Below are 21,907 nucleotides of genomic sequence, written 5' to 3'. Positions count from 1 at the left end.
CCAATGGGAGCGTAGTAGAACGTCTCTTTGAATAACGGGGCGTGGTTTTGGCGTAACTGCGTTTGGAAAAGAAAGACTCTTCCCAAGTCCCTAATGGACATGTGCAGATATATGCTAGTAGAACACGCCAATAGGAGCTTGCTTGGCTCTGCCCACCTCCTTGCTTGTTCTGCCTACTATGACTAATTTGTTACAATTGGAAACGACAGGCTGTGGTTTATCTTGGTTTACGTATAAAATATTTGTTTTTACTGTCTCGACACTTCCGGATTGGAGTCTGGACCGCGGTGGACGCAGTTCCCCAGAGTTGTCAGTTTGCTGGTAAACTGTTGAGGTTGTTATACACTGTCAATACCACCTCGTCATTAAAAGAAGGTAGTTGAATCTTACTGGTTTAGCGCACCGCTGACTTCTTGCTACTAGTAACTAGCTAGCTAACATAGCTCGTGTACGAATAGCTACTGTTCGCGCAGGGTGCTAGATGTGAAATGTCGCTATCCCGCCTGTCAAAAGCTGGCGGCTAACGTTAGCAATTACTATTTTCTTGCGACTTAAAAACGACGAGTAAATCAAAGCCTTGATATAGAATATAGTTAGCTGCTAGCAACCAACGTAGCTTCTGAAATGTCTAACGTTAAGTGTGTCCGTGAATTTGCTGGATAACCTTAAATAAAACCCTATTTAATATTTGTCCCACATAGATGGAAGGAGATGAGTGTGGGAGGTTTCCTCCAGAACCATCGGAGGGTAAATCACAGAGGGGAAGTGTGGCCTCCGCAGTCACCCGCGGTCAGTTCCCTTCTTTCTTTCAGTCTGGTGTTTACAATGTAATATTGTTTTGTCCCTCTGTGTGTTTTCATATTTGGAAGATCCAAGATTGTGTTTTGCGTTAATGTTAGTGTTATGCCAACTTCCCTCCGTGTGTTTTCTCCTACAGCTCAAGATGTGCTTGTGTACCTGGTGGGTGACAGTGCTGTACACTTGTGTGTGGAAGGGGTTGGCTGTGTGAGTGTCCAGGAGCTAGGCCACAGTGTCAGGGAGGCTCTCCACATTCCTGATTCGGCAATGGATGTCTTTGCCTTCTGGCTCTGCTCTCCTCTGCTCGGTAATGACAGCTCTCTCTGTAATGCACCTAATGCACCACTCTTCCTCCTCCCCTAGCCCTCAAACAGCTGTGCTGCACATGCTGTGCTGTTATTTTAATATAAACAACTGGGTCATTCATTTGACATTTTTGCTGATTTAATCAGGCTGATTTGTATTACAAAGGAATAGTGTTGTGGCTGGTCTAGTACCATGGCTCACTGTATCATGTAGAGGTTGACCGATTAATCGGAATGGCCGATTAATTAGAGCTGATTTCAAGTTTTCATAACAATCGGAAATCTGTTTTTTTTTGGATGCCGATTTTGATGAATTATTAGACTTCGGGATGCCACCCATTAGATAAAATACAGAACGGTTCCGTATTTCACTGAAATAATAAACGTTTTGTTTTCGAAATTATAATTTCCGGATTCGACCACATTAATGACCTATGGCTCGTATTTATGTGTGTTATTATGTTTAAGTCAATGATTTGATAGAGCAGTCTGAGCGATGGTAGGCAGCAGCAGGCTCGTAAGCATTCATTCAAACAGCACTTTTGTGCGTTTTGCCAGAAGCTCTTTGCAAGCACAGCGCTGTTTATGACTTCAAGCCTATCAGCCTAATGGCTGGTGTAACCGATGTGAAATGGCTAGCTAGTTAGCGGGGTGCGTGCTAATAGCGTTTCAAACGTCACTCGCTCTGAGACTTGGAGTAGTTGTTCCCCTTGCTCTGCATGGGTAACGCTGCTTCGAGGGTGGCTGTTGTGTTCCTGGTTCGAGCCCAGGTAGGGGCGAGGAGAGGGACAGAAGCTATACTGTTACACTGGCAATACTAAAGTGTCTATAAGAACATCCAATAGTCAAAGGTATATGAAATACAAATGGTATAGAGAGAAATAGTCCTATAAATACTATATTAACTACAACCTAAAACCTCTTACCTGGGAATATTGAAGTCTCATGTTAAAAGGAACCACCAGCTATCAAATGTTCCCATGTTCTGAGCAAGGAACTCAAATGTTACATGGCACACATTGCACTTTTACTTCTCTAACACTTTTGCATTATTTAAACCAAATTGAACATTTATTTATTTGAGGCTAAATAGATTTTTGTTGATGTATTATATTAAGTTAAAATAAGTGTTAATTCAGTATTGCTGTAATTGTCATTATTACAAATACATTTTTAAAAATCGTCCGATTTAATTGGCTTTTTTTGGTCCTCCAATAATCTGTATAGGCGTTGAAAAATCATAATTGGTTGGCCTCTAGTATCATGTATGTGTGAAGATTGTAGAGAGCCCTTGGGCCATAAGTGGAACGCTGTCCGTTTGTATGCTTCTCTCTTGAACTACTGTCATGTTGGAAGACTGGCATTGTTTGTAAAATATGGAAGAGATCACTACAGCAAAATTAGTCTAGGCCATGTCTATAGCTTGTGACTATAGTGTGAAAGATTAGCATGCTTTGTCATGCCAATCATTTGATCTCTGTTATACCATGAGAATGTTTATTCATCCTTTCATAAATAATGACATTTGTTGTCTACATCCTGCCTTTTCCTCCTCTCTCAGAACTGCAGTTAAAGCCGAAGCATCAGCCTTACAAACTGTGCCGCCAGTGGCAGGACCTTCTGTATCGCTTCACTGAGGCCTCGGAGGAGGACATATCTCAAGGTGAGACTGCCTGTGTCTCTGTGTAGGGAAGATGGTTACAAAAAACACTTACACTTTTTTTATTTTAAATTTGTTTCTGTATTTTGAGCAGATTCATATTTTGTCTCCCATGTTATTTTCCCCCCAAATTGTTACATTTCTTTTCATCCCCACTGCTGAATTCATATTGCTTTGTCAACCTGACTTCCTGTTAACTCTGACTCAACATCACTAATACTAAACTGTACATCTGCCATCATATAAAATGTTCTGTAATACCCTCATGCTGTATTTCTTTTCTCCAGATGAGCCGAGCCTGCAGTACAGAAGGAATGTGTTTTATCCCAAGTCTAAAGAGCTGCAGGTACTACTTGTTCCATTTTCTCAAACTTTACATGAAGCTGCTGGGGAAAACATTTTCCTTTATCAGTAAGGTTGTATTGTCAAATGGATAGATTATACTTTCCTGGTCGTAGACACATACCCCGAGTACTCTAGCACCAACCCTCAGAAAAGATGCTGAGATTGGTCAAATAATTTCTGTAAAATCTCCTTCTGTTATTTTTGTTTCCATGTTTTCCAAAAACGGTTAAATATCTGCTCTGAATGAAGATTCAACAATGTCTACATAACAAATGGGGTGTCAGCTATGACATGAAACATTAACTTTGAAAAAGTATATTTTGGTTATTGAACTACAGTAGTCTAAGTGAAGGTGATTTACACTTGGTAATGGAATTTCATCATGAGTCCCTGATCTGTACTATACATCACATTTTATATAGCCCTTCTTACATCAGCTGACATATCAGTGCTGTACAGAAACCCAGCCTAAAACGGCAAGCAATACAGGTGTAGAAGCACGGTGGCTAGGAAAAACTCCCTAGAAAGGCCAAAAACTAGAGAGGAACCAGGCTATGAGGGGTGGCCAGTCCTCTTCTGACTGTGCCAGGTGGCGATTATAACAGAACATGGCCAAGATGTTCACATTTTCATAAATTACCAGCATGGTCAAATAATAGTTATCATAGTGAACAGGTCAAGGTTCCATAGCCGCAGGCAGAACAGTTGAAACTGGAGCAGCAGCACGGCCAGGTGGACTGGGGACAACAAGGAGTCATCATGCCAGGTAGTCCTGATGCATGGTCCTAGGGCTCAGGTCCTCTGCGAGAGAATTGGAGAGAGCATACTTAAATTAACACAGGACACCGGATAAGACAGGAGAAATACTCCAGATATAACAGACTAACCCTAGCCCCCCGACACAAACTACTGCAGCATAATTGCATAATTATGGTTATGAATGTCCTCTTCATGGTATCTTTTAAATGGGTAGAGTGAATATGCTATCCTCCTTTGCATATTTGGGTATTATTCTACACACTGGCTATTATTTTAATGAGATCTGTCCCTAAACAAAACCACATTTATTTGGACTGGACCAAATCTGACCCATCAAGGTAAATTACAATAGAGTACGTTGTGTTCTGAACATTACTCTACTGTACATTACGATGATACTTTTCTTTACTGTACTAAATGATACTCTTATTTACTGTCCAAGCTTGTGAACACAACTGTGGTTTGATTACTAATGATTTCCAATTATAGCCAATTCAATTGCTGAAATTCCGTTACCAAATCGTTAATGGAATTGAGTTTTAATCACTTAATTCATCAACAAAATTAATATCAGTAAAAACACTAATTGATAGGTCTGCCTTGTGAACTTTCATTATCCTTTCTCATGAGGGAGAGAAATTAGAAAATATCTTAAAGATATGTGGGGTTTTGGTAATGGAATTTTAAGGCACAATGGAATTTTTCTTAAACTTACAGAAGGCAGAACAATTTCTTTAACTAAATATGTGTTTATTCGTTGGCATGGGTCTTCAACATTGTTTTAGATTTATTTCTAATACATTTTTAAGCCTTTCTGGTAATGTTTTGTTTTTCTATTTGTTTGACCAGAAATCAAAGCCGTTGCTTATTCTTAATTTTAGAATGGAAAATGGTTTAAAAATATGTATATGCCTTAATTTCTCAAATATAACTTAGCTTTCATTTGACACTCAATTTGAGATGCTCTTATGAACTTCACATGTTGGTGCTCATGGGTCCTTTTACATGGAAATTACCCAAATTCCCTTGTTTCTGTTTGCATCCTCATTTATTCCACCTGTCATTGCATGGCCTTTCCCTCTAGATTGAAGACGAGGGGGTGTTGAGACTCCTTTATGATGAGGCACGGGTTAACATCCTCGCGGGCCGCTTCCCCTGTGACCCTGAGACTTGGATGGGTTTGGGCGCACTGTCTTTTGCTCTGGAGCTGGGAATTGGTCTGGATGACCAGAAAGCCACTGCTGCTTTAAGGTAAACTATGCCAGGGATTTGAACATCTGCCTCTTGCTGGAGTAATGTTGTATAACTCATTTTTTTTCAATACCTGGCTGCATACCCTGATTATTGCCCCTCTTCTCCCAACTCAGGGAGAAGACGCTGATATCCTTCCTGCCTGTACATGTTTCAGGGGGAGGTGGGGGGCTGTTCTCTACCCTGAGGGGGAAAGGGGGCCGTCAGGCAGGGCTAGAGCTTAACCTGTTGGAGGAATATCGCAAGATCAGCACCTCAGGCAGCACTCCCCTGGAGCCCACTCAGCATCTACGCCAGTACCTCAGCTCATGCCACTCTCTGCCTTACTACGGGTAAGGAACAAAATAGCCTCAACTGCATGGTGCATGGAACACATTCAGTTTCTATCTTCATGTGCCACTTGCATCACGTCTCGCTGGTGTGTTTTTTTTTTTTTTTTTTTTTTCTGGGCAGGTGTGCTTTTTTCTCGGGGGAGATTGACAAGCCAGCCCAGGGTATTCTTTATAGAGCAGGACGGAAAGCTGTCAATGTGGGGATCAGTCTGGAGGGGGTGTATGTAATGGACGTCAAAGAGAAGGTGAGACCTGGAATAATGTCAAGTTAAAATGAAAGATAATTCCTTTCCATAACAAGCAGAATATTACTTTTTTTATTTTTTTATTCTGTGTGATTTTAAGTATTGGCATGAACCAGAGGGATCCTTTATCAACGCAAAAATACTTTTCACTGACTGACCCAACCCTCTCCCTTTCTGCCTCTCTCTCTCACATCCCTACTCCATGACAGCACGTGCTCCTGGGCCTGCGCTTCAGTGAACTGTCTTGGGACCACAGCTACCCTGAAGGGGAGGGTGACTCACACATCCTGTGGCTCGAATTTGATGGGGAGGAGGCTGGCACCCCTGTCAACAAGTTACTGAAGATCTACTCAAAACAAGTAATAAAACATAACTTCTCCATTTCCCATTTTGCTTTTCCTTAGTAGGCGGTCATAGATTCCCTTGACGTTACCAGAGTTCCTACTAGTCTTTGTTCCCTCCTTGTACCTCTAGGCAGAGCTTATGAGCGGCCTTATCGAGTTCTGTGTGGAGCTACGTTCTGCAGCCGAAGGCGGGACGATCACGGAAACAGACGGCGCTGTCGGTCCATCCCATCAGCCTGCTGGACAGGCGGGGGGCAGTGGTGAAGGGAACGGTCGCCGTGGCAAACTGCGTAGGCAGAACAGTGTGGTCTGCAGTCGGGTCCATACACTGAACACCATCAGCTATGTGGACAACGGTTAGTCTGGGGAGGGAGACTCATGCATGCCATTAATTTAGTCAGTATTAACCATCCATATACACAAAGTATGTGAACACCCCTTCAAATTAGTGGATTTGGCCATTTCAGCCACACCGTTGCTGACCGATGTATAAAATCGATCACAGACATGCAAGCTCCATAGACAAACATGGAAAGTAGACTGGCCCGTACTGAAGAGCTCAGTGACTTTCAATGTGGCCCCGTCATAGGATACGACCTTTCCAACAAGTCAGTTCATCAAATGTCTGCCCTGCTAGAGCTGCTGCTGTCAACTGTAAGTGCTGTTATTGTAAAGTGGAAACGTCTAGGATCAACAACGACTCAGCCACAAAGTGGTAGGCCACACAAATTCACAGAACGGGCCCGCCGTAAAAAACGTCTGTCATCAGTTGCAACAATCACTACTGAGTTCTAAACTGCCTCTGGAAGTAACGCCAACACAAGAACTGTTCATCGGGGAGCTTCATGAAATGGGTTTCCATGGCCGAGCAGCCACACACAAGCCTAAGATCACCATGCGCAATGCCAAGCGTCGGCTGGCGTGGTATAAAGCTCGCCGCCATTGAACTCTGGAACAATAGAAACACGTTCTCTGGAGTGATGAATCGCACTTGGCGGACAAATCTGGTTTTGGCGGATGCCAGGAGAACGGTAACTGTAAAGTTTGGTGGAGGTGTAATAATGGTCTGGGGCTGTTTTCCATGTTTCAGGCTAGGCCCGTTAGCGTTAAGATTTCCCTTCACTGGAACTGTGACGATTCTGTGCTTCAAATTTTGTGACAACAGTTTGGGGGAAGTCCCTTTCCATCATTATTTTTTATATTTCTTCTTAATTTCCCACGTGCACATTTCTAAACAGAAATGGTTTGTCAAGATCGCTGTAGAAGGACTTGATTGGCCTGCACAGAGCCCTCACCTCAACCCCATAGAACACCTTTGGGATGAATTGGAACCCCGACTGCGAGCCAGCCCTAATTACCCAACATCAGTGCCCGAACCTCACTCATGCCCTTGTGGCTGAATGGAAGCAAATCCCCGCAGCAATGTTCCAACATCTAGTGGAAAGCCTTCCAAGAAGAGTGGAGGCTGTTATAGCAGCAAAGGGGGGACCATATTAATGCCAATGATTTTGGAACGAGACATTTGATGAGCAGGTGTCCACATTATTTTGGCCAGGTAGTGTAAGTTTCACTTGTTTGATATCAGGTAAGGTTGTAAAACTAACTGTTAAATGTATTTGTTGACACGGCAGGTAAAGAAATCAAACGTCTGAAACCAAAGCGGGCTGCTTCCTTCTTCACCAGGCAGGCACAGCCACCAACATATTCCGCAGTACAAGTGCAAGAGAGTTTGGAGCAACGGTGATCCTCCATCTCCAGTATAGGCACTGCTCTATGCTAACTGGAGACCAAAACTGAGCATGCATGTTAAGATTGCGAGAGGAAAAAGATATGCAAAGAGTTGTCATTTATCTTGTTTGTGAAAACACAATGGACCAAGAGTGGGATCTAAGTGTGAATAAATATTTATGCATAATTGTGTGTATATGAAGTTGGATGAGAATATTGGCATTCTTTAGGTGCTGCAAAGTGATGTGTCGTTGCTTCACAGGTCAAGTTGAACCGGCTACCTATTGGTAGTTTTAATATGAAACTGTGGAGTGATGGTAACATTCACAGTTGCACCACTTTGTATCTTTACCCTTGTGATAAGGGACCTTTTTACTGTTCTCCCTCAGATGGAATTGATCTACTATGACTACGTACAGTATCACCCATTGAGACGTATGCAACACTCTTGGGAAACCAAACAGCACGGGGCATTGTATTGTCTAAAAGGAGGGCGATATTTGAGGCTCTGCAACTATATTGCTCAAACCTCAGTCTCTGTACCAAAACAAACATGTCTCCTGCAGTAGTCCTATGATGCTATGTGCTAAACATACAGTCCATGATGACCATGAGACTGAATCTGTGTCCTCCTCCCAGAAATCACAAGGTCAACCATATTCCAGACTGCACCCTTTTCCAAGTGGGTTTAGATTTCACTTTTTGTTATTGTTATATTGTACAACATGCAAGGGCAGTTTGACTTAGGAGCTATCCATTCAAAAAGAGGATGTTTTCTGCTGGCATCTCCTCAGTGTCAGTTTGAGAGGAGTGATTCTACTGTATATCTCTGATGCAATTTAGTGTTCATACAAACGGAAGAATGTGGTTTCCACTGTTATAACTGATATTGTCAATTATGCAAACCTACAAAATAATCAGAACAACAAAATGGTCAAATTCATTGTTCTTAAGTCAAGCTATTTTAAAACAATTGTAGTGTACTTTTGCTTTGTGCACATGACTGACTATCTTAGACTGTACTGTAATACTGAAATACTGCAGTGTTTTTACGTTTGGTAATTATTGATATTATTGGAGTAATACCTTTTGACTCTCATACACCAATCTGTCTTTCTCACACAAATTAGGCATTGGGTAATTTGAAGCCTTATTCATTCACAATGTAGTCTCTGTACAAAAAGACCAAGTGCCTTTTGTTTCAGTAATTTGGCATTGAGAGACTAACCTGGTATTTGTGTCGCCTTGTTTGTCTGTTAAACATGATCAGAATGTTACTATATTCCTTTTTATCTGCTCGTTTTGCTATACATTTACATGACCTCGTGTGTACACATTGAGACAGTCAAATATATCAAACCCTTTAACTTCACTGTTTTCTTTGTAATTTCTATAATGTGCACTACCAAACTAAACAAGTGGCTGTAGGTTTAGTCAAACCCATAATACATTTTTATTCAGCTTTATACTGTTTTGACAAAACGGTGAAACTGAGATTTTTATATTTTTATTTGAAACTTTTTTTTGTTCATTTTTACAATAAAATCGTTTGTCCATATCCGAGCCTCAATGTCTTGCTTTTGTGTTCCTTGAGTCCTTGCTGCCACCTACTGGCTCGTGTTTTACAAGCATCTCGTCATGACAGTACAGTAATTCTCTTGCAGGTTTGGTAGTGTCGGGGCACATAGCTGGTTGTCTGTTTAGGTGGCTGTCAGTTGTATTTAGCTAGCTATTATTTGGTTTGTTTCGCAGATATTCGGTCGAAATGGACGGGGATATTAATGCTACGGCTCCGGGCACCACCCCACCTGACTCCGACCCAGCGCGGAAGCGCAGAGTGCACGGTATGTTGAAGCTCTACTACGGGCTGAACGAGGAAGGAAAGACCGTGGATCAAGCTGAGTCCATGGATCCTTGCGATATCAACGGGCCGCATTTCGATCCTGAGGTTTATCTCAATAAGGTAAAATCCAGTTTCTGTGTCTGGATGCGACATATTAGTTCGCTATTCACTGACCATAAGACAATAAGTGAAAGGCAAAAATTGCTTTTACAGTGGCAAAGGATTGCTATTATTTTACCGTACAAGGGAGCCAACTGCTTGTCTATCATTGGTGTCACCAAGTGGTGTATATAAACAAGACCCTGGATTGCTGACGCAATGTATTGGCCAATGACAGGCTTCGAAGGCACCGGTCGGCCATATTGGCACTCCCCAGAAGACGCAGTCCTCTATAGGAAAGAATATAATTCTTCTACAGTATTTTAATTAAATGTATTATAAAAATTACATGTATTTAAGTATTTTTTTGTTGTAGTGGGAACAGAAAGATTTGAACTTTCCAAAAATGATACTTTGCTTGTATATACCCTACCGTTCAAAAGTTTGGGGTCATTTAGAAATGTTGTTTTGAAAGAAAATCACACTTGTCGATTTAAAATAACATCAAATTGATCAGCAATACAGTGTAGACATTGTTAATGTTGTAAATTACTATTGTAGCTGTACACGGCAGATTTTTAATGGAATATCTACATAGGCGTACAGAGGCCCATTATCAGCAACCATCACTCCTGTGTTCCAATGGCACGTTGTTAGCTAATACAAGTTTATCATTTTAAAAGGCTAATTGATCATTAGAAAACCCTTTTGCAATTATGTTAGCACAGCTGACAACTGTTGTTCTGATTAAAGAAGCAATAAAACAATAGTCATTTACAACATTAACAATGTCTACACTGTATTGCTGATCAATTTGATGTTATTTGTAGGGACAAAACATTTTTAAAAACAAGGACATTTCTAAGTGACCCCAAACTTTTGAACGGTAGTGTATATGTATATTTAATTTGTATGGTATCATTTAAAAGTATGCATTAAGGTGTCTGTAATAGAATAAACGTAACAAAAGCAAATTTAGACATTAATAAATACATTTATATAGCTTCCTAAATATTTTTTACAATGGTGAGGGAGTGCCAAAATAGAGGCTACAAAACACCTGTCATCTAGTGTATATAGAAATGATTGGTGTCATCCAGGTAGTAGTTGTCTTCAAACTGACCTTTGAGTCCTACTGGTGTCTGCAGCTCAGGAGAGAATGTTCCCTTGGAGAGCTGATGGACCAGGAGACCTGCATGGTCAAGCAGATCCGCTCCTTGGACAGTGACATGCAGACATTGGTGTATGAGAACTACAACAAGTTCATCTCTGCCACAGGTAAGACAATAGGGGATAGTGTATGCAATGCGTTGGACATCATGTTGTTGAATTGGATCATGTTGGTCTCACTCTGTTCTGTACACATACTGTACCATGTGATTAATTAATGAATGTCATCATCTTCTCCTACTAGACACAATCAGAAAAATGAAGAATGATTTTAAGAAGATGGAGGATGAAATGGACTGTCTCTCTACCAACATGGCTTCTATCACAGATTTCAGTGCACGCATCAGTGGGACTCTTCAGGACCAGCATGCACAGATCACCAAACTGTCAGGTTGGTAATGAAACCCGAGGTGACGCCTCCACCGCCTGAAATGAAAAATAGATAAACAAATCGTATTTCTTGGTCATATATCTATCATTGTAAGACTACTTGTGTGGACTGTTAACCACTTCATAATACGCTACTACTAATTATGTATATAAACCCTAGATTGCTGATGCTATGTATTGGCCATTGAGTCTTTGAAGCCATCGGTTGGCCATATTGACACTCCCCGGTAGGAGCAGTCCTCCATAGGAATGAATTGAATTCTACAGTATTTCAATTAAATGTTTTAAGGACAAAAGTACTTAAGTAATTTGTATTGAAGTGATTTTTATTGAAATACTTGAAGGACAATGTTTTATATACATTTTACATTTTATTTTTATGTTTAGCTCACATAATATCATTAAAGTATGCATGTCTTGGGTCTGTAATAGAGTAAACGTGTCAATAACGAATGTAGACATTAATAAATGCATTTTTATAGCTTCACAATGGAGGACGAGTACCAAGATGGCTGGGCAGTGTCTTCAATACAGCGCCCTCTGTCAGTCATCCAGGGTTTATACGCATTATTGGCTACTACGGTGTTAAAGACAGACAGCCCAATTCTGATATTTTTTTCACGAATTGGTCATTTGACCATCAGATCAGCTCTGAAAAAATGTGATTGGTGAAAAGACCAATTAGTGGGAAAAATATTTGAATTGGGCAGCCTGTCTAAACGCAGCCCCCCCCATCCCTCACCCAGGAGTCCACACTCTCCTGAGGAAGCTGCAGTTCCTGTTTGAGCTGCCTGCCAGGCTGAATAAGTGCCTGGAGCTGCAGGCCTATGCCCAGGCAGTGAGCTCCCATCGTCGTGCCCGCTGCGTGCTGCAGCAGTACAGCCACATGCCCTCCTTCAGGGGCATCCAGGATGACTGTCATGCCATCATGGACAAGTTGGCACAGGAGCTTAGGCAGAAATTCAGGTAGGAGTCTCAGGAAACGTTCAGTTGGTATTCACTTTGGTATGGTTGCAAAACAATGGTGTTTTAATTTTAATTTCTGGTTCATATTATATAGCAGTAGCTAGGTTTCCATTCACATAAAGAAAATATGTGCATATTCCCACCAGTGGTGTGTTTCCACCAAATTGACTTGGTGTGGATTAAAAATCAGTGCATGATGACGTAGTGCACACAAAATGTACTTTTTCACTTTCGTTTTCATGTACAAAATAAAAATATAAAGCTGTGTTTCCATCGTATTTTCAGCTCTACCGATAGTTTTGTAAAAAAAAAAATCTCATCAACCACACTGTATCTGTGAGCTGTTGACATGCGCTCTAGTCAACAGCTCACAGATACAGTGTGGTTGATGAGATTATTATGGATACGAGCGAGAATATTTTAATTTGTCAAATGGCAGTCAAGCATCGATCATCATGTCAATAAGACCCTCGATATTTATTGGAAAAGAGCATCGAGCTCGTCACCGTGCACTTTCAGCACCCTATGAGTTCATAAAAACATATTTCATCTGTAGCGTAATAAACTGCATGATTTCCCGAGTCGTAGTGGGAGGACCACACACCATATCATCCATCGCATGACTTCGATATGATGGTTATTATATTAATATTTGTGCATAAAGGCGTTTCTACTGCCATTTCTCACATAATTAATTTGAATTAACAAAAAGATCCCACCATGTCGCCATTTATAAAATGTCATCGAAACTTCCTGTTTCCATCACAGCTGTCGTGATTTTGTTTTGTACGTTATGACTTTACTCGCATAAAAATTGTGGATGGAAACATGGTTAATACTACACTATAACTGCATGAATGCTTCATCTTTGTTTGGTGTTGCATGTGTTTGCAGAGATGGAGGTTCGAGTGCGAAGGACCTTTCAGAGTGTGTGGAGCTTCTGCTGCAGCTGGATGAGCCGGCAGAGGAACTCTGTGACAAGTTCCTGAGTCACGCCCAGTCACGATTGGAAGCAGACCTCCTAGGACTGGAAGCGGAGCTGAGACCACCATTGTCCTCTGGACCCACAGCAGTGACAGATTCCTACACTGGCCCCGCCCGCAGATTGTCAGTTGAACCCACTGCTGGATCTCCCACTGGCCCCTCCTCTCTAAACAATCCCTTCCTCTCTCCCAGCTCAAGGACTGATATTTTGGAATTCATAGACAGAGGTTGCAATGAATTCGTCAGCAGCCTTTGCTTGGTCATTGCCTCGTACCAAGAGTTGTTTGTCAACCGTCCGCAAGAGGGTGAGCTGGCCTCCAAAAACATCCCCCAGATGGCTATTGGCAAGCTGCATGCTTTTGTGGATGCACTGGCCACCCGCTACTTCTCCCTGGTTGAGAGGAGGATACAGGAGGAGAAAAGTGTTGGAGACAACTCTCTCCTGGTCCGGGCTCTGGATCGTTTCCACCGCAGGCTCCAAGCCGTGGCCAAACTGCTGCCTGGGTCTGCTGTGCCCAGCCAGGGGACTGAGATCGTAGTGCGAGCAGCCAGGGAGAGGATCAAGCAGTACCTGGCAGCCCTGCAGAGCTTCTACCTGAACAGCCTGACAGACGTGAGGCAGGCCCTAGCAGCCCCTCGGCTGGGTGGAAGCTCTGCCGGATGTGGGTCTCATCTAGGGGGGTCAGCCACTGGGAAAGATGCTCCGGCCAGCTTGCCAGAGCTCCTCTCCACTCTGTCTGCCTCCATTCTCAATCAGATTAAGTCAGTCCTGGCATCCGTGCACCTTTTTACTGCAAAGGACATCACATTCTCCAACAAGCCTTACTTCAAGGTGAGCTAGATGAATATTCATGCTATTGGTGGTTAGTTAGTTGGCCCCATATATATTTTTTAATGCCATTTATGTAACTAACTGTATGTTAACATTGACATCCCGGTTGGATCTTTTTCTCCTCTCTCTCTTTCTTCAGGGGGAGTTTTGTAGCCACGGTGTGCGTGAGAGCCTGGTGGTTAACTTCATTAAGTTTGTGTGCCAGTCCTCGCGTCAGTTCTGTGAGAGTGCAGGAGACCGGGGCGGCTCTACACCCCCTGCCCTCCTACTGCTGCTGTCACGCCTCTGCCTGGACTATGAAACCTCCACCATCACCTACATCCTCACCCTCACAGACGAACAGTTTCTTGTGCAGGTAAATGTGCCAATGAACCTCTGAAGATTTCTTGAAGACAATTGATGGGAATGTAAGAATTTTTTTTGCAAATGATAAGTCCTCTTTAGTCATGAGAAATGTGTATCACATGCTACTACAAATGCTGTTATATTCTCTCGTTTATCTTGTGTTCACAGCATCACTCTCCTGTAACTGCAGTCACAGCTTTATGTGGAGAGGCCAGAGAGGCAGCACAGAAGCTACTGAACCATTATGTCAAGGTACACATTTTCCCAACTTCTTACCAACAAATTACTATTTCTGCAAATGGCCACTTCAGGCCTCGTCCTTCTATTTCTCTGCTGACCCCTTCTCTGTTGCTGTGGACAGGTTCAGGGCCTGATCATATCCCAGATGCTGAGAAAGAGTGTGGAGACACGAGACTGGGTCAACACCATCGAGCCACGGAATGTCCGTGCTGTGATGAAGAGAGTGGTGGAGGACACCACCTCTATTGATGTGCAGGTAGCGCCCGGTATCTATTTAAAACCCTTTGGTAAACATGCTTTACACTGTGGGTAAACTGTAATTACTGTATAATTGTGAGTGGACAAAAGCAACATCAGTGCTAGGAATCTTAACAGCTTTACTACCTCCCTGATCTGTCTCTCCCTGTGTTGCCCTACAGGTGGGTCTTCTCTATGAGGAGGGGGTGAGGAAAGCCCACAGCAGTGACTCCAGCAAAAGGACCTTCTCCGTCTATAGCAGTTCGAGGCAGCAAACCCGCTACGCCCCTAGCTACACACCTAGGTACCTAAACTACAGTTGCCTAACACACAATATGTTTATAATAACATAATATACACTGCATCACAATGTGTGGAGGTTTGGCAGAGGCAGGGTCAGTCAAATGTTAGGATGATTGCTATCTTCCCCAATGGATAAAGATTTAATAATGGTTTTGTCTTTCTGCAGTGCTCCTATGGATACCAATCTCCTGAGTAATATACATAAGCTCTTCTCTGAGCGGGTTGAAATATTCAGTCCTGTGGAGTTTAACAAGGTGAGTGGTTTTGGACACAGAGCTCTGGTTTCCTGCCCCCCCCTCCATTAGCCTTTTTATTGCCTCAACTCTTTCTGTCTTGATCTCTCTGCTCTCAGGTCTCTGTGTTGACGGGAATCATAAAGATCAGTCTGAAGACGTTCCTGGAGTGTGTCCGCCTGCGTACCTTTGGTCGTTATGGCCTGCAACAGATTCAGGTGGACTGCCACTACCTGCAGATGTACCTCTGGCGCTTCGTCTCCGATGAGAACCTGGTCCACTTCCTGCTCGATGAGATAGTGGGCAGCACTGCCCACCGCTGTCTGGACCCCGCTCCCATGGAGCAGAGTGTCATCGAGGTCATCTGTGAGAGAGGTTAAAGGCTAGAGGTCACATTGGTTGAGGAACTGGTGAAATGCAATGGTGAAATTGAATGGTGTGTAACAGAGTTTAAAACCAAAAAGAAGAACATTGAAGTCAACTGAACTGGAAGACTTAAAAAATAGGTATTTTGCTGGACACACTGGATTCCCATGATGTAAATGTGGTATCAGTAGGAGGATTAAGTTATTCTGATCTTTAATTGGTATTTTTACCAATCGGATCAGCTCTGAAAAAGATCTGATTTGAAATAACCTAGTGTGGCAGGCATAAAAAGACGCCTGAGCGGATTTCCCACATCTGTTTTTTTTCAGGGGAAACGGAAGCTTTGGTTAAAAATATTGTATCCCTGAAAAACGGGAAACATCCACTTTGTACCAACCCCTTGGGAGAGAGGATGTGAAAATATCTGATGTGATTGGTCAAAAGACCAATTAGTGGAAAAGGTATCAGAATTGGGTTGCCTGTTTAAATTATGATGTTTGGGTGGGGTGCATCTATAATCATTTGTTTGCTAATTACTAAAATTGTAACGTGGTAATATGGTGTAATAAAAAAAAGTTTCATTCATAAACAGATGAGGTACTGAGTTGCCTCTCCTACCTTCAAGGTCATGTGATCTCAATTATTTAGTTTTTCAATGTATTTTTCATTCATGATTGATTGATCGTAGTTTGAATCAATGACTGGAATCATTGGAAATGTGTAACATCGGTACTTCCATAAATTTCATAAGCATGAGTCCCGTCTCTAGCAACCAATAAGCGCGCAGTCGAGTAAAAAGGTGTACAGTAGGAATTTGACCATCACTTTTCTCGGCCGTTTGATAAAGGTGGTCACCGCCCTAGCGTAAATTTGATTGGTTTTAACACTCCCTTCCACGCTCATCTGATGGCCATGGCTTAATCTCATTGGTTTAGAGATGGGACATGTTCAGAGGGGCTATTTTGGGGCGGTTCGTTGCACGCGTTCTTATGGTCGCACAGTGCTTATTGTTTGGAGTATGCATACATGAGGAATACAGGTGAGTGATGCTAGAAATTATGCTACGATGAAAAACCCTTTAATATTGTTGGTTTACGTCCAGCACAAAACGGTTTACTGTTCCTGGTATCTATTAAAGCACATGTAATTGTTTTTCAGCTGTGATATAACCTATATATGTTGAATAATCTGTCTATGACTTTGGTAATTCAATCGAATCGTATCCTTATTACGCTATAGAGAAACTATTTTGGCTCTGAGTTATGTTTTTATTTCTCAACAATACAGTACGAGCATTACAGTCTATACTAGTCCAAATACATTCAGAGGCTCCGAAATGGAGCTGCCTATACAGATTTACCTTTAGAATGCTGTCTACCAGTGTCCTCCTTTTAAAATGCTCACAGGAGACAGATCATGAAGCTAAACAAACAAAAATCCTCACAAGCAGAAAGGGAATTTGGAGGGACTTTGGGTGAGTCCAATAGTGTGTGTTTTAATAAAAATAATACTCATTTTGTATGTTCACTTTAAAAAGGGATATTGCGCAATCCCATCTCGCACCCACTCTCAGTCAGTCTTCTCAACCCACTCTCAGTCAGTCTTCTCAACTCACCTCACTTCTTCTCCCCAGACGGTGCCACCTGCATCTGTCTTCCTGCCCCTGACGGTGCCACCTGCATCCCTGTCTTCCTGCCCCTGAAGGTGCCACCTGCATCCCTGTCTTCCTGCCCCTGAAGGTGCCACCTGCATCCCTGTCTTCCTGCCCCTGACGGTGCCACCTGCATCCCTGTCTTCCTGCCCCTGAAGGTGCCACCTGCATCCCTGTCTTCCTGCCCCTGACGGTGCCACCTGCATCCCTGTCTTCCTCCCCCTGACGGTGCTTTACCTGCTGTGTGTTTCGCTCCCCTGCGGCCAGCGTGCTCCAGTGGCCCCCTGTCCTTCCCTCCACAGCCCAGCTATGGGACCCCTTGGTGAGACCAGCTATTAATTAGGAATACCTTTTGAATTCTTGTCGATTGACTGTGTTGTCATGTGAGATTTGGCTGATATACTTGTCTCTGTCTTACCTGTAGCTGTCTGAGGGTATGGTGCTGAAAGATGGATCGAGACTCACGTACCCCATAAACGGTATTTTAGGGTTGGTGGGTGCAATAAAACTCGCCAGCTTGTAGTCCTAAATGAGTTACTCTGATTCGTTCAGCCATTCCTATGGGGAAAATGTATGGAGAAAGAATTGGGTTTTTGGATAAACACTTAAAATAAGGTCTGAGGTTAACACAGGCTTATAAGATCTCAGACGTTTTGGTCTATGATATAATATCAGTCAGTAAACATGACCTTTATGAATATTGAAGACTATTTTTTATGTTTTTTTATTATTATATAAATGCTTCAAAATGGCAAACATGCATAAAGATGGCGGAATTAAGTTATGACATCATTGTGTTAGCACTATCCACCAACTTTTTTTTTAAACTACGGAGCGCGATATGGTTCAATGTGCCAACAAATCAGCACAATCTACTTTTTTATTTTAAAGTGTTGCTGTCTTGGTGCTAGAATTGGGATCATGTATACTCTGCTTATCATCATACAGGAAAAGAGTAACGGATAGCAAAGCACAATACAGCGAACTGAGTAAAAGGAATTTGTGGTAAGTGCACAAAGTCTTGTATAACTGACCTTGTGGGGACACTATTCAATCTCATTCAAAATACAATTTTCCCTAAACCTTACCATAACCCTATCCCTAACCTTACCCCTAACATTAACCTGAAAACCTTAAACCTAACCCTAGCTCCTAACCCTAAAACTAACCCTAGCTCCTAACCTTAACCCTAATTTTAACACTAATGCTAACCTTAACGCTAAACCCCCTAGAAATAGCATTTGACCTTGTGGGGACTAACAAAATATCCCCAGTTGGTCAAATGTTTTTTTGTTCACTATTCTTGTGGGGACTTCTGGTCCCCACAAGAATAGTTAAACACGTCCATGGGGGCCACCATCTTTATGCACCTCCATTATTCACAAAAAGTGACATTAGCTGATGAAGATGATCTCATAGGAGATCTCCTAAACCTGTGTTTACCACAGACTTTATTTTTGGCATTTATAGAAACACCCTTCAAAAACGAAATTCCTAAATTGCCCAACGAACCATGGCGGGTTAGTGCCCACAAAAAGACTCCATTACTATTGCTCTCTATAGTAATGCTTTTTAAGCAGTGGGTTCCAATGTCAATCGTCAGTTACCCCTGTGTGTTTCTGGCAGGTTTGATTGATCTGGGTGGAAGGAGTTAACTGGTTATGTTTTCCTTTTATCTACTGCCAGGTGTCCTTGACCTTGAGCTATGCATGCCGTTGGTCCAAAGACTCATTTATATTTTTGTAAGTTACTCAGTCCAAACTCTACCTCTTTTTTTTTATGATTCCCTCTCCCAACTAATTATTGTTTTTGTATCTCTTTCTCTCTCTGATCTCCCACCCTTTCTAGCTCTGTTTCTATCGTTCCATCTTCCTCTACAGGTTTTCATGCCCTGTGCATCACAGCTGTGCTGTTGACATTGCCACTATGGCTAGGGATGCCCCTGGGGTATCTCTTTGAGCTGTTGTTGCACCTGGCAGTGTGTGCTATTGGGGTGTCATTCCTCCTCTCCCCCTACCTCTACATATGCTCCTTCTGGGCCCCTCACCATGCCCTTGCCCAGGGGGGAAACACAGGTAAAGGTGGAGGATTAGGGAAATAATACATGGAAAATATATAGTTAACAAAATTATACATGAACATGTATCAGAGGTTTTTCTGTATAGGCTCAAGCCTGCTATATCTCACACAAGAAACACTCTGTATGACTTATTTATGGGACGAGAGCTGAACCCACGGATTGGAAGCTTCGATCTGAAATACTTTTGTGAGCTGAGACCAGGTCTGATTGGCTGGGTGAGTGGAAAAGGATGACTACATTTTATCAAGTTAAATGTAATTGTGTTGATATATATTTTTTTAATCTGATCCAACATACTCTCTTCCAATTAGGTGGTGATTAACCTTGGGATGCTGATGAAAGAGGTGAAGCTACGGGACTCTGCCTCCCTGGCCATGATACTGGTCAACAGCTTCCAGCTGCTCTACGTGGCGGATGCTCTGTGGAATGAGGTGAGAGGAGGATGATCCACAGGAACAGTCCACAGAAAATAACAGTGGTAGCAGAGTGATCTCTGATGATCATGCCAATTTAATTTGTGGTGGTTCAGTACGAATGTATCATTGAGCCCTGAATGAATTCATTACATTTCTGCAGTGCTGTATGTTTCATTTGAAAGTAGAATATGTAATATTGCAGGAGGCTGTACTAACACCAATGGACATAGTGCATGATGGCTTTGGGTTTATGTTAGCCTTTGGGAACCTGGCCTGGGTTCCTTTCACATACGGCATGCAGGCTGCCTTCCTGGTGGTGCACCCACAGTCCCTCAGTCCTCTAGGAGCCACAGCTATAGTCACATTGAATGGTAAATCAAGTTTCAAGGTGTGGGGTGGGGCAGTGTGAATGCTTCTTATTTTAATCATTTGAATATTTGGTGTATTGTATGTACCCTTATTCATGGATTGTAATTTTTTCTCTTCCTGATTGTTTTTCTCTTCCTGTTTCCCTGGCATTAGGTGTTGGGTATTATATCTTTAGAAAATCCAATTCCCAGAAGAACCAATTCAGACCCTATGCATCCCAGTGTTGCATGTTGGTATTCAAATTGTTGATTAGAGTTCTGGTATCTCCTCGCATGTCAACATCCACACATTTTTTGTTAATAAACTTTTCTTAAATCAGTTTAACAGTTTTGAGAGGATAGAATTTGGTCTTCTCTCTGGCGACAGCTTTATTACTGTCTGTTTCAAATTGTATTTTCCATAATGGATCGAAGTGCAGATATGAATACAGTGGATGGTAGGAAGCACCACAGAGTAGAATCTGGGCCCATTAGAAAGAGCAGATGGAGTGTGAATAATTTGTAATCTGAGGTCTCTCAAATGACTGCCAAAACGGAAAAAATACTATGTTCCCCCGTGCCTTTCTGTAGACCTGGAGACTATTGCCACAGCAACGGGGCCTTTTGGTGTCAGGCTGGTGGGGCCTCGTCCGCCACCCTAACTACTTAGGAGACCTTCTCATGGCCCTGGCATGGTCCCTGCCGTGTGGTAAGTACCTAGAAAATACAAAAGATCCTCTCTGCAGCCACCCTGCACGTGTCCATAACCAGTGGCTGTTCCGGAATAGAATGTCAATGATACACTATCCCTCCTACTACCAACAGTATTCTGATTCCCATTTACTGTCTTTCCTCAGGATTCAACCATTTTCTACCTTCTATGTTGTGTACTTCACTGTCCTGCTGATACACGAGAGGCCTGTGATGAGAGGCACTGCAGGGCCAAGTATGGCCTGGCCTAGGACACCTACTGCAGATGTGTGCCCTACAGGATATTCCCCTACGTCTACTGAGCTGAGCTGGACCGGTCAGGGCAGAACCAGGGCCCAGGGACATGCAATAGGATAGCCAGCTTTGTTGTATAAAGTGAACGTTCTGAACCTCAACAGACTGGACAAAACAAAAACTAGTGAAATGCTGTCTTTTTTCTGTCATAAAGAATATGTACTTTAAACGTGAACACTGTGGAGAAAATTACACTTCTAACTGGATGAGTAGACAAGACAAGCTGACACACCAACCCAGCAGCTTTAAGTTGTTCACAGTAGTGATGTCTGTCCTGTGAGTCTCTAACACAATTAATCTTCACCTTTTGTACTGATCTAGCCATACTTCCTCAAGATTGGACACTTTGGGCCGGTTTCCCAGACAGATTAAGTCTAGTCCTGGACTAAAAAACATGCTCAATAGAGAATCTCCATTGAAAGTGCTTTTTAGTCGAGAAGTAGGCTTAATCTCTGTCCGGGCAACCAGCCCAAAACTCAATTTCAAATTAATAGATTAGTCACATTTCTGTAACTGTGATGTATAAATAGCACTAATCTGAAGTATATTCAAATTATCATGACATTTTATGCATGTATTGAAATTAAGGTAATGTTGGACAATTTCTTATAGAATGACAGTGTAGGCCTATTT

The 21,907-nt window shown here is 42.4% G+C and overlaps 3 protein-coding genes across 9 annotated transcripts; all 3 read left to right on the top strand.

The window, feature by feature from the left end:
- Positions 1 to 60: 60 nt before the first annotated feature.
- On the top strand, positions 61 to 9,330 carry LOC139388728 (FERM domain containing 8). Of its 6 annotated transcripts, none has more exons than XM_071135595.1 (11): positions 61 to 375; positions 702 to 789; positions 938 to 1,105; positions 2,665 to 2,766; positions 3,051 to 3,109; positions 4,952 to 5,118; positions 5,235 to 5,450; positions 5,572 to 5,695; positions 5,905 to 6,054; positions 6,170 to 6,395; positions 7,671 to 9,330. In XM_071135595.1, exons 2-11 carry the CDS (start codon positions 702 to 704, stop codon positions 7,781 to 7,783), a joined length of 1,413 nt encoding a protein of 470 aa, XP_070991696.1. In that variant the 5' UTR covers positions 61 to 375; the 3' UTR covers positions 7,784 to 9,330. The 6 variants fall into 6 exon arrangements, with proteins under 6 accessions (XP_070991696.1, XP_070991698.1, XP_070991701.1 ...); XM_071135597.1 differs by having other exon boundaries at positions 61 to 334; positions 7,671 to 9,324; XM_071135600.1 differs by having other exon boundaries at positions 91 to 321; positions 8,157 to 9,324.
- Positions 9,331 to 9,344: 14 nt separating this feature from the next.
- On the top strand, positions 9,345 to 16,364 carry LOC139388726 (vacuolar protein sorting-associated protein 51 homolog). Its single transcript, XM_071135592.1, has 11 exons — positions 9,345 to 9,730; positions 10,858 to 10,987; positions 11,124 to 11,270; positions 12,016 to 12,235; positions 13,130 to 14,051; positions 14,191 to 14,406; positions 14,565 to 14,648; positions 14,758 to 14,892; positions 15,056 to 15,177; positions 15,343 to 15,430; positions 15,529 to 16,364. Exons 1-11 carry the CDS (start codon positions 9,533 to 9,535, stop codon positions 15,787 to 15,789), a joined length of 2,523 nt encoding a protein of 840 aa, XP_070991693.1. The 5' UTR covers positions 9,345 to 9,532; the 3' UTR covers positions 15,790 to 16,364.
- Positions 16,365 to 16,445: 81 nt separating this feature from the next.
- Positions 16,446 to 21,811, top strand: LOC139388729 (delta(14)-sterol reductase TM7SF2-like). 2 transcript variants are annotated; one of them, XM_071135601.1, is made up of 11 exons: positions 16,446 to 17,748; positions 17,851 to 17,905; positions 18,375 to 18,431; positions 19,113 to 19,168; positions 19,307 to 19,501; positions 19,576 to 19,721; positions 19,818 to 19,937; positions 20,125 to 20,293; positions 20,445 to 20,520; positions 20,861 to 20,978; positions 21,127 to 21,811. In XM_071135601.1, the coding sequence occupies exons 4-10, from the start codon at positions 19,132 to 19,134 to the stop codon at positions 20,937 to 20,939; spliced, it is 822 nt and encodes a 273-aa protein (XP_070991702.1). In that variant the 5' UTR covers positions 16,446 to 17,748; positions 17,851 to 17,905; positions 18,375 to 18,431; positions 19,113 to 19,131; the 3' UTR covers positions 20,940 to 20,978; positions 21,127 to 21,811. The 2 variants fall into 2 exon arrangements, with proteins under 2 accessions (XP_070991702.1, XP_070991703.1); XM_071135602.1 differs by lacking the exon at positions 19,113 to 19,168 and having other exon boundaries at positions 19,275 to 19,721.
- The last annotated feature ends 96 nt before the right edge of the window (positions 21,812 to 21,907 follow it).

This window comes from Oncorhynchus clarkii, chromosome 29 (genome assembly GCF_045791955.1).
Source record: "Oncorhynchus clarkii lewisi isolate Uvic-CL-2024 chromosome 29, UVic_Ocla_1.0, whole genome shotgun sequence".
Classification (NCBI taxonomy): domain Eukaryota; kingdom Metazoa; phylum Chordata; class Actinopteri; order Salmoniformes; family Salmonidae; genus Oncorhynchus; species Oncorhynchus clarkii.
This window is presented reverse-complemented; position numbering and strand designations above follow the sequence as displayed.

What these genes read in the sequence shown, in the direction of transcription:
- LOC139388729 (XM_071135601.1), top strand. Translation starts at nt 19,132, where the DNA reads ATGCATGCCGTTGGTCCAAAGACTCATTTATATTTTT. An exon ending in TGCCCAGGGGGGAAACACAG is followed by an intron (nt 19,502 to 19,575) that starts GTAAAGGTGGAG and finishes AACATGTATCAG; the next exon opens with AGGTTTTTCTGTATAGGCTC. An exon ending in TATGCATCCCAGTGTTGCAT is followed by an intron (nt 20,521 to 20,860) that starts GTTGGTATTCAA and finishes GCCTTTCTGTAG; the next exon opens with ACCTGGAGACTATTGCCACA.
- LOC139388728 (XM_071135595.1), top strand. Translation starts at nt 702, where the DNA reads ATGGAAGGAGATGAGTGTGGGAGGTTTCCTCCAGAACCATCGGAGGGT. An exon ending in GCTCTGCTCTCCTCTGCTCG is followed by an intron (nt 1,106 to 2,664) that starts GTAATGACAGCT and finishes CTCCTCTCTCAG; the next exon opens with AACTGCAGTTAAAGCCGAAG. An exon ending in TAATGGACGTCAAAGAGAAG is followed by an intron (nt 5,696 to 5,904) that starts GTGAGACCTGGA and finishes ACTCCATGACAG; the next exon opens with CACGTGCTCCTGGGCCTGCG.
- LOC139388726 (XM_071135592.1), top strand. Translation starts at nt 9,533, where the DNA reads ATGGACGGGGATATTAATGCTACGGCTCCGGGCACCACCCCACCTGAC. An exon ending in ACGAACAGTTTCTTGTGCAG is followed by an intron (nt 14,407 to 14,564) that starts GTAAATGTGCCA and finishes TTGTGTTCACAG; the next exon opens with CATCACTCTCCTGTAACTGC. An exon ending in TACTGAACCATTATGTCAAG is followed by an intron (nt 14,649 to 14,757) that starts GTACACATTTTC and finishes TGCTGTGGACAG; the next exon opens with GTTCAGGGCCTGATCATATC.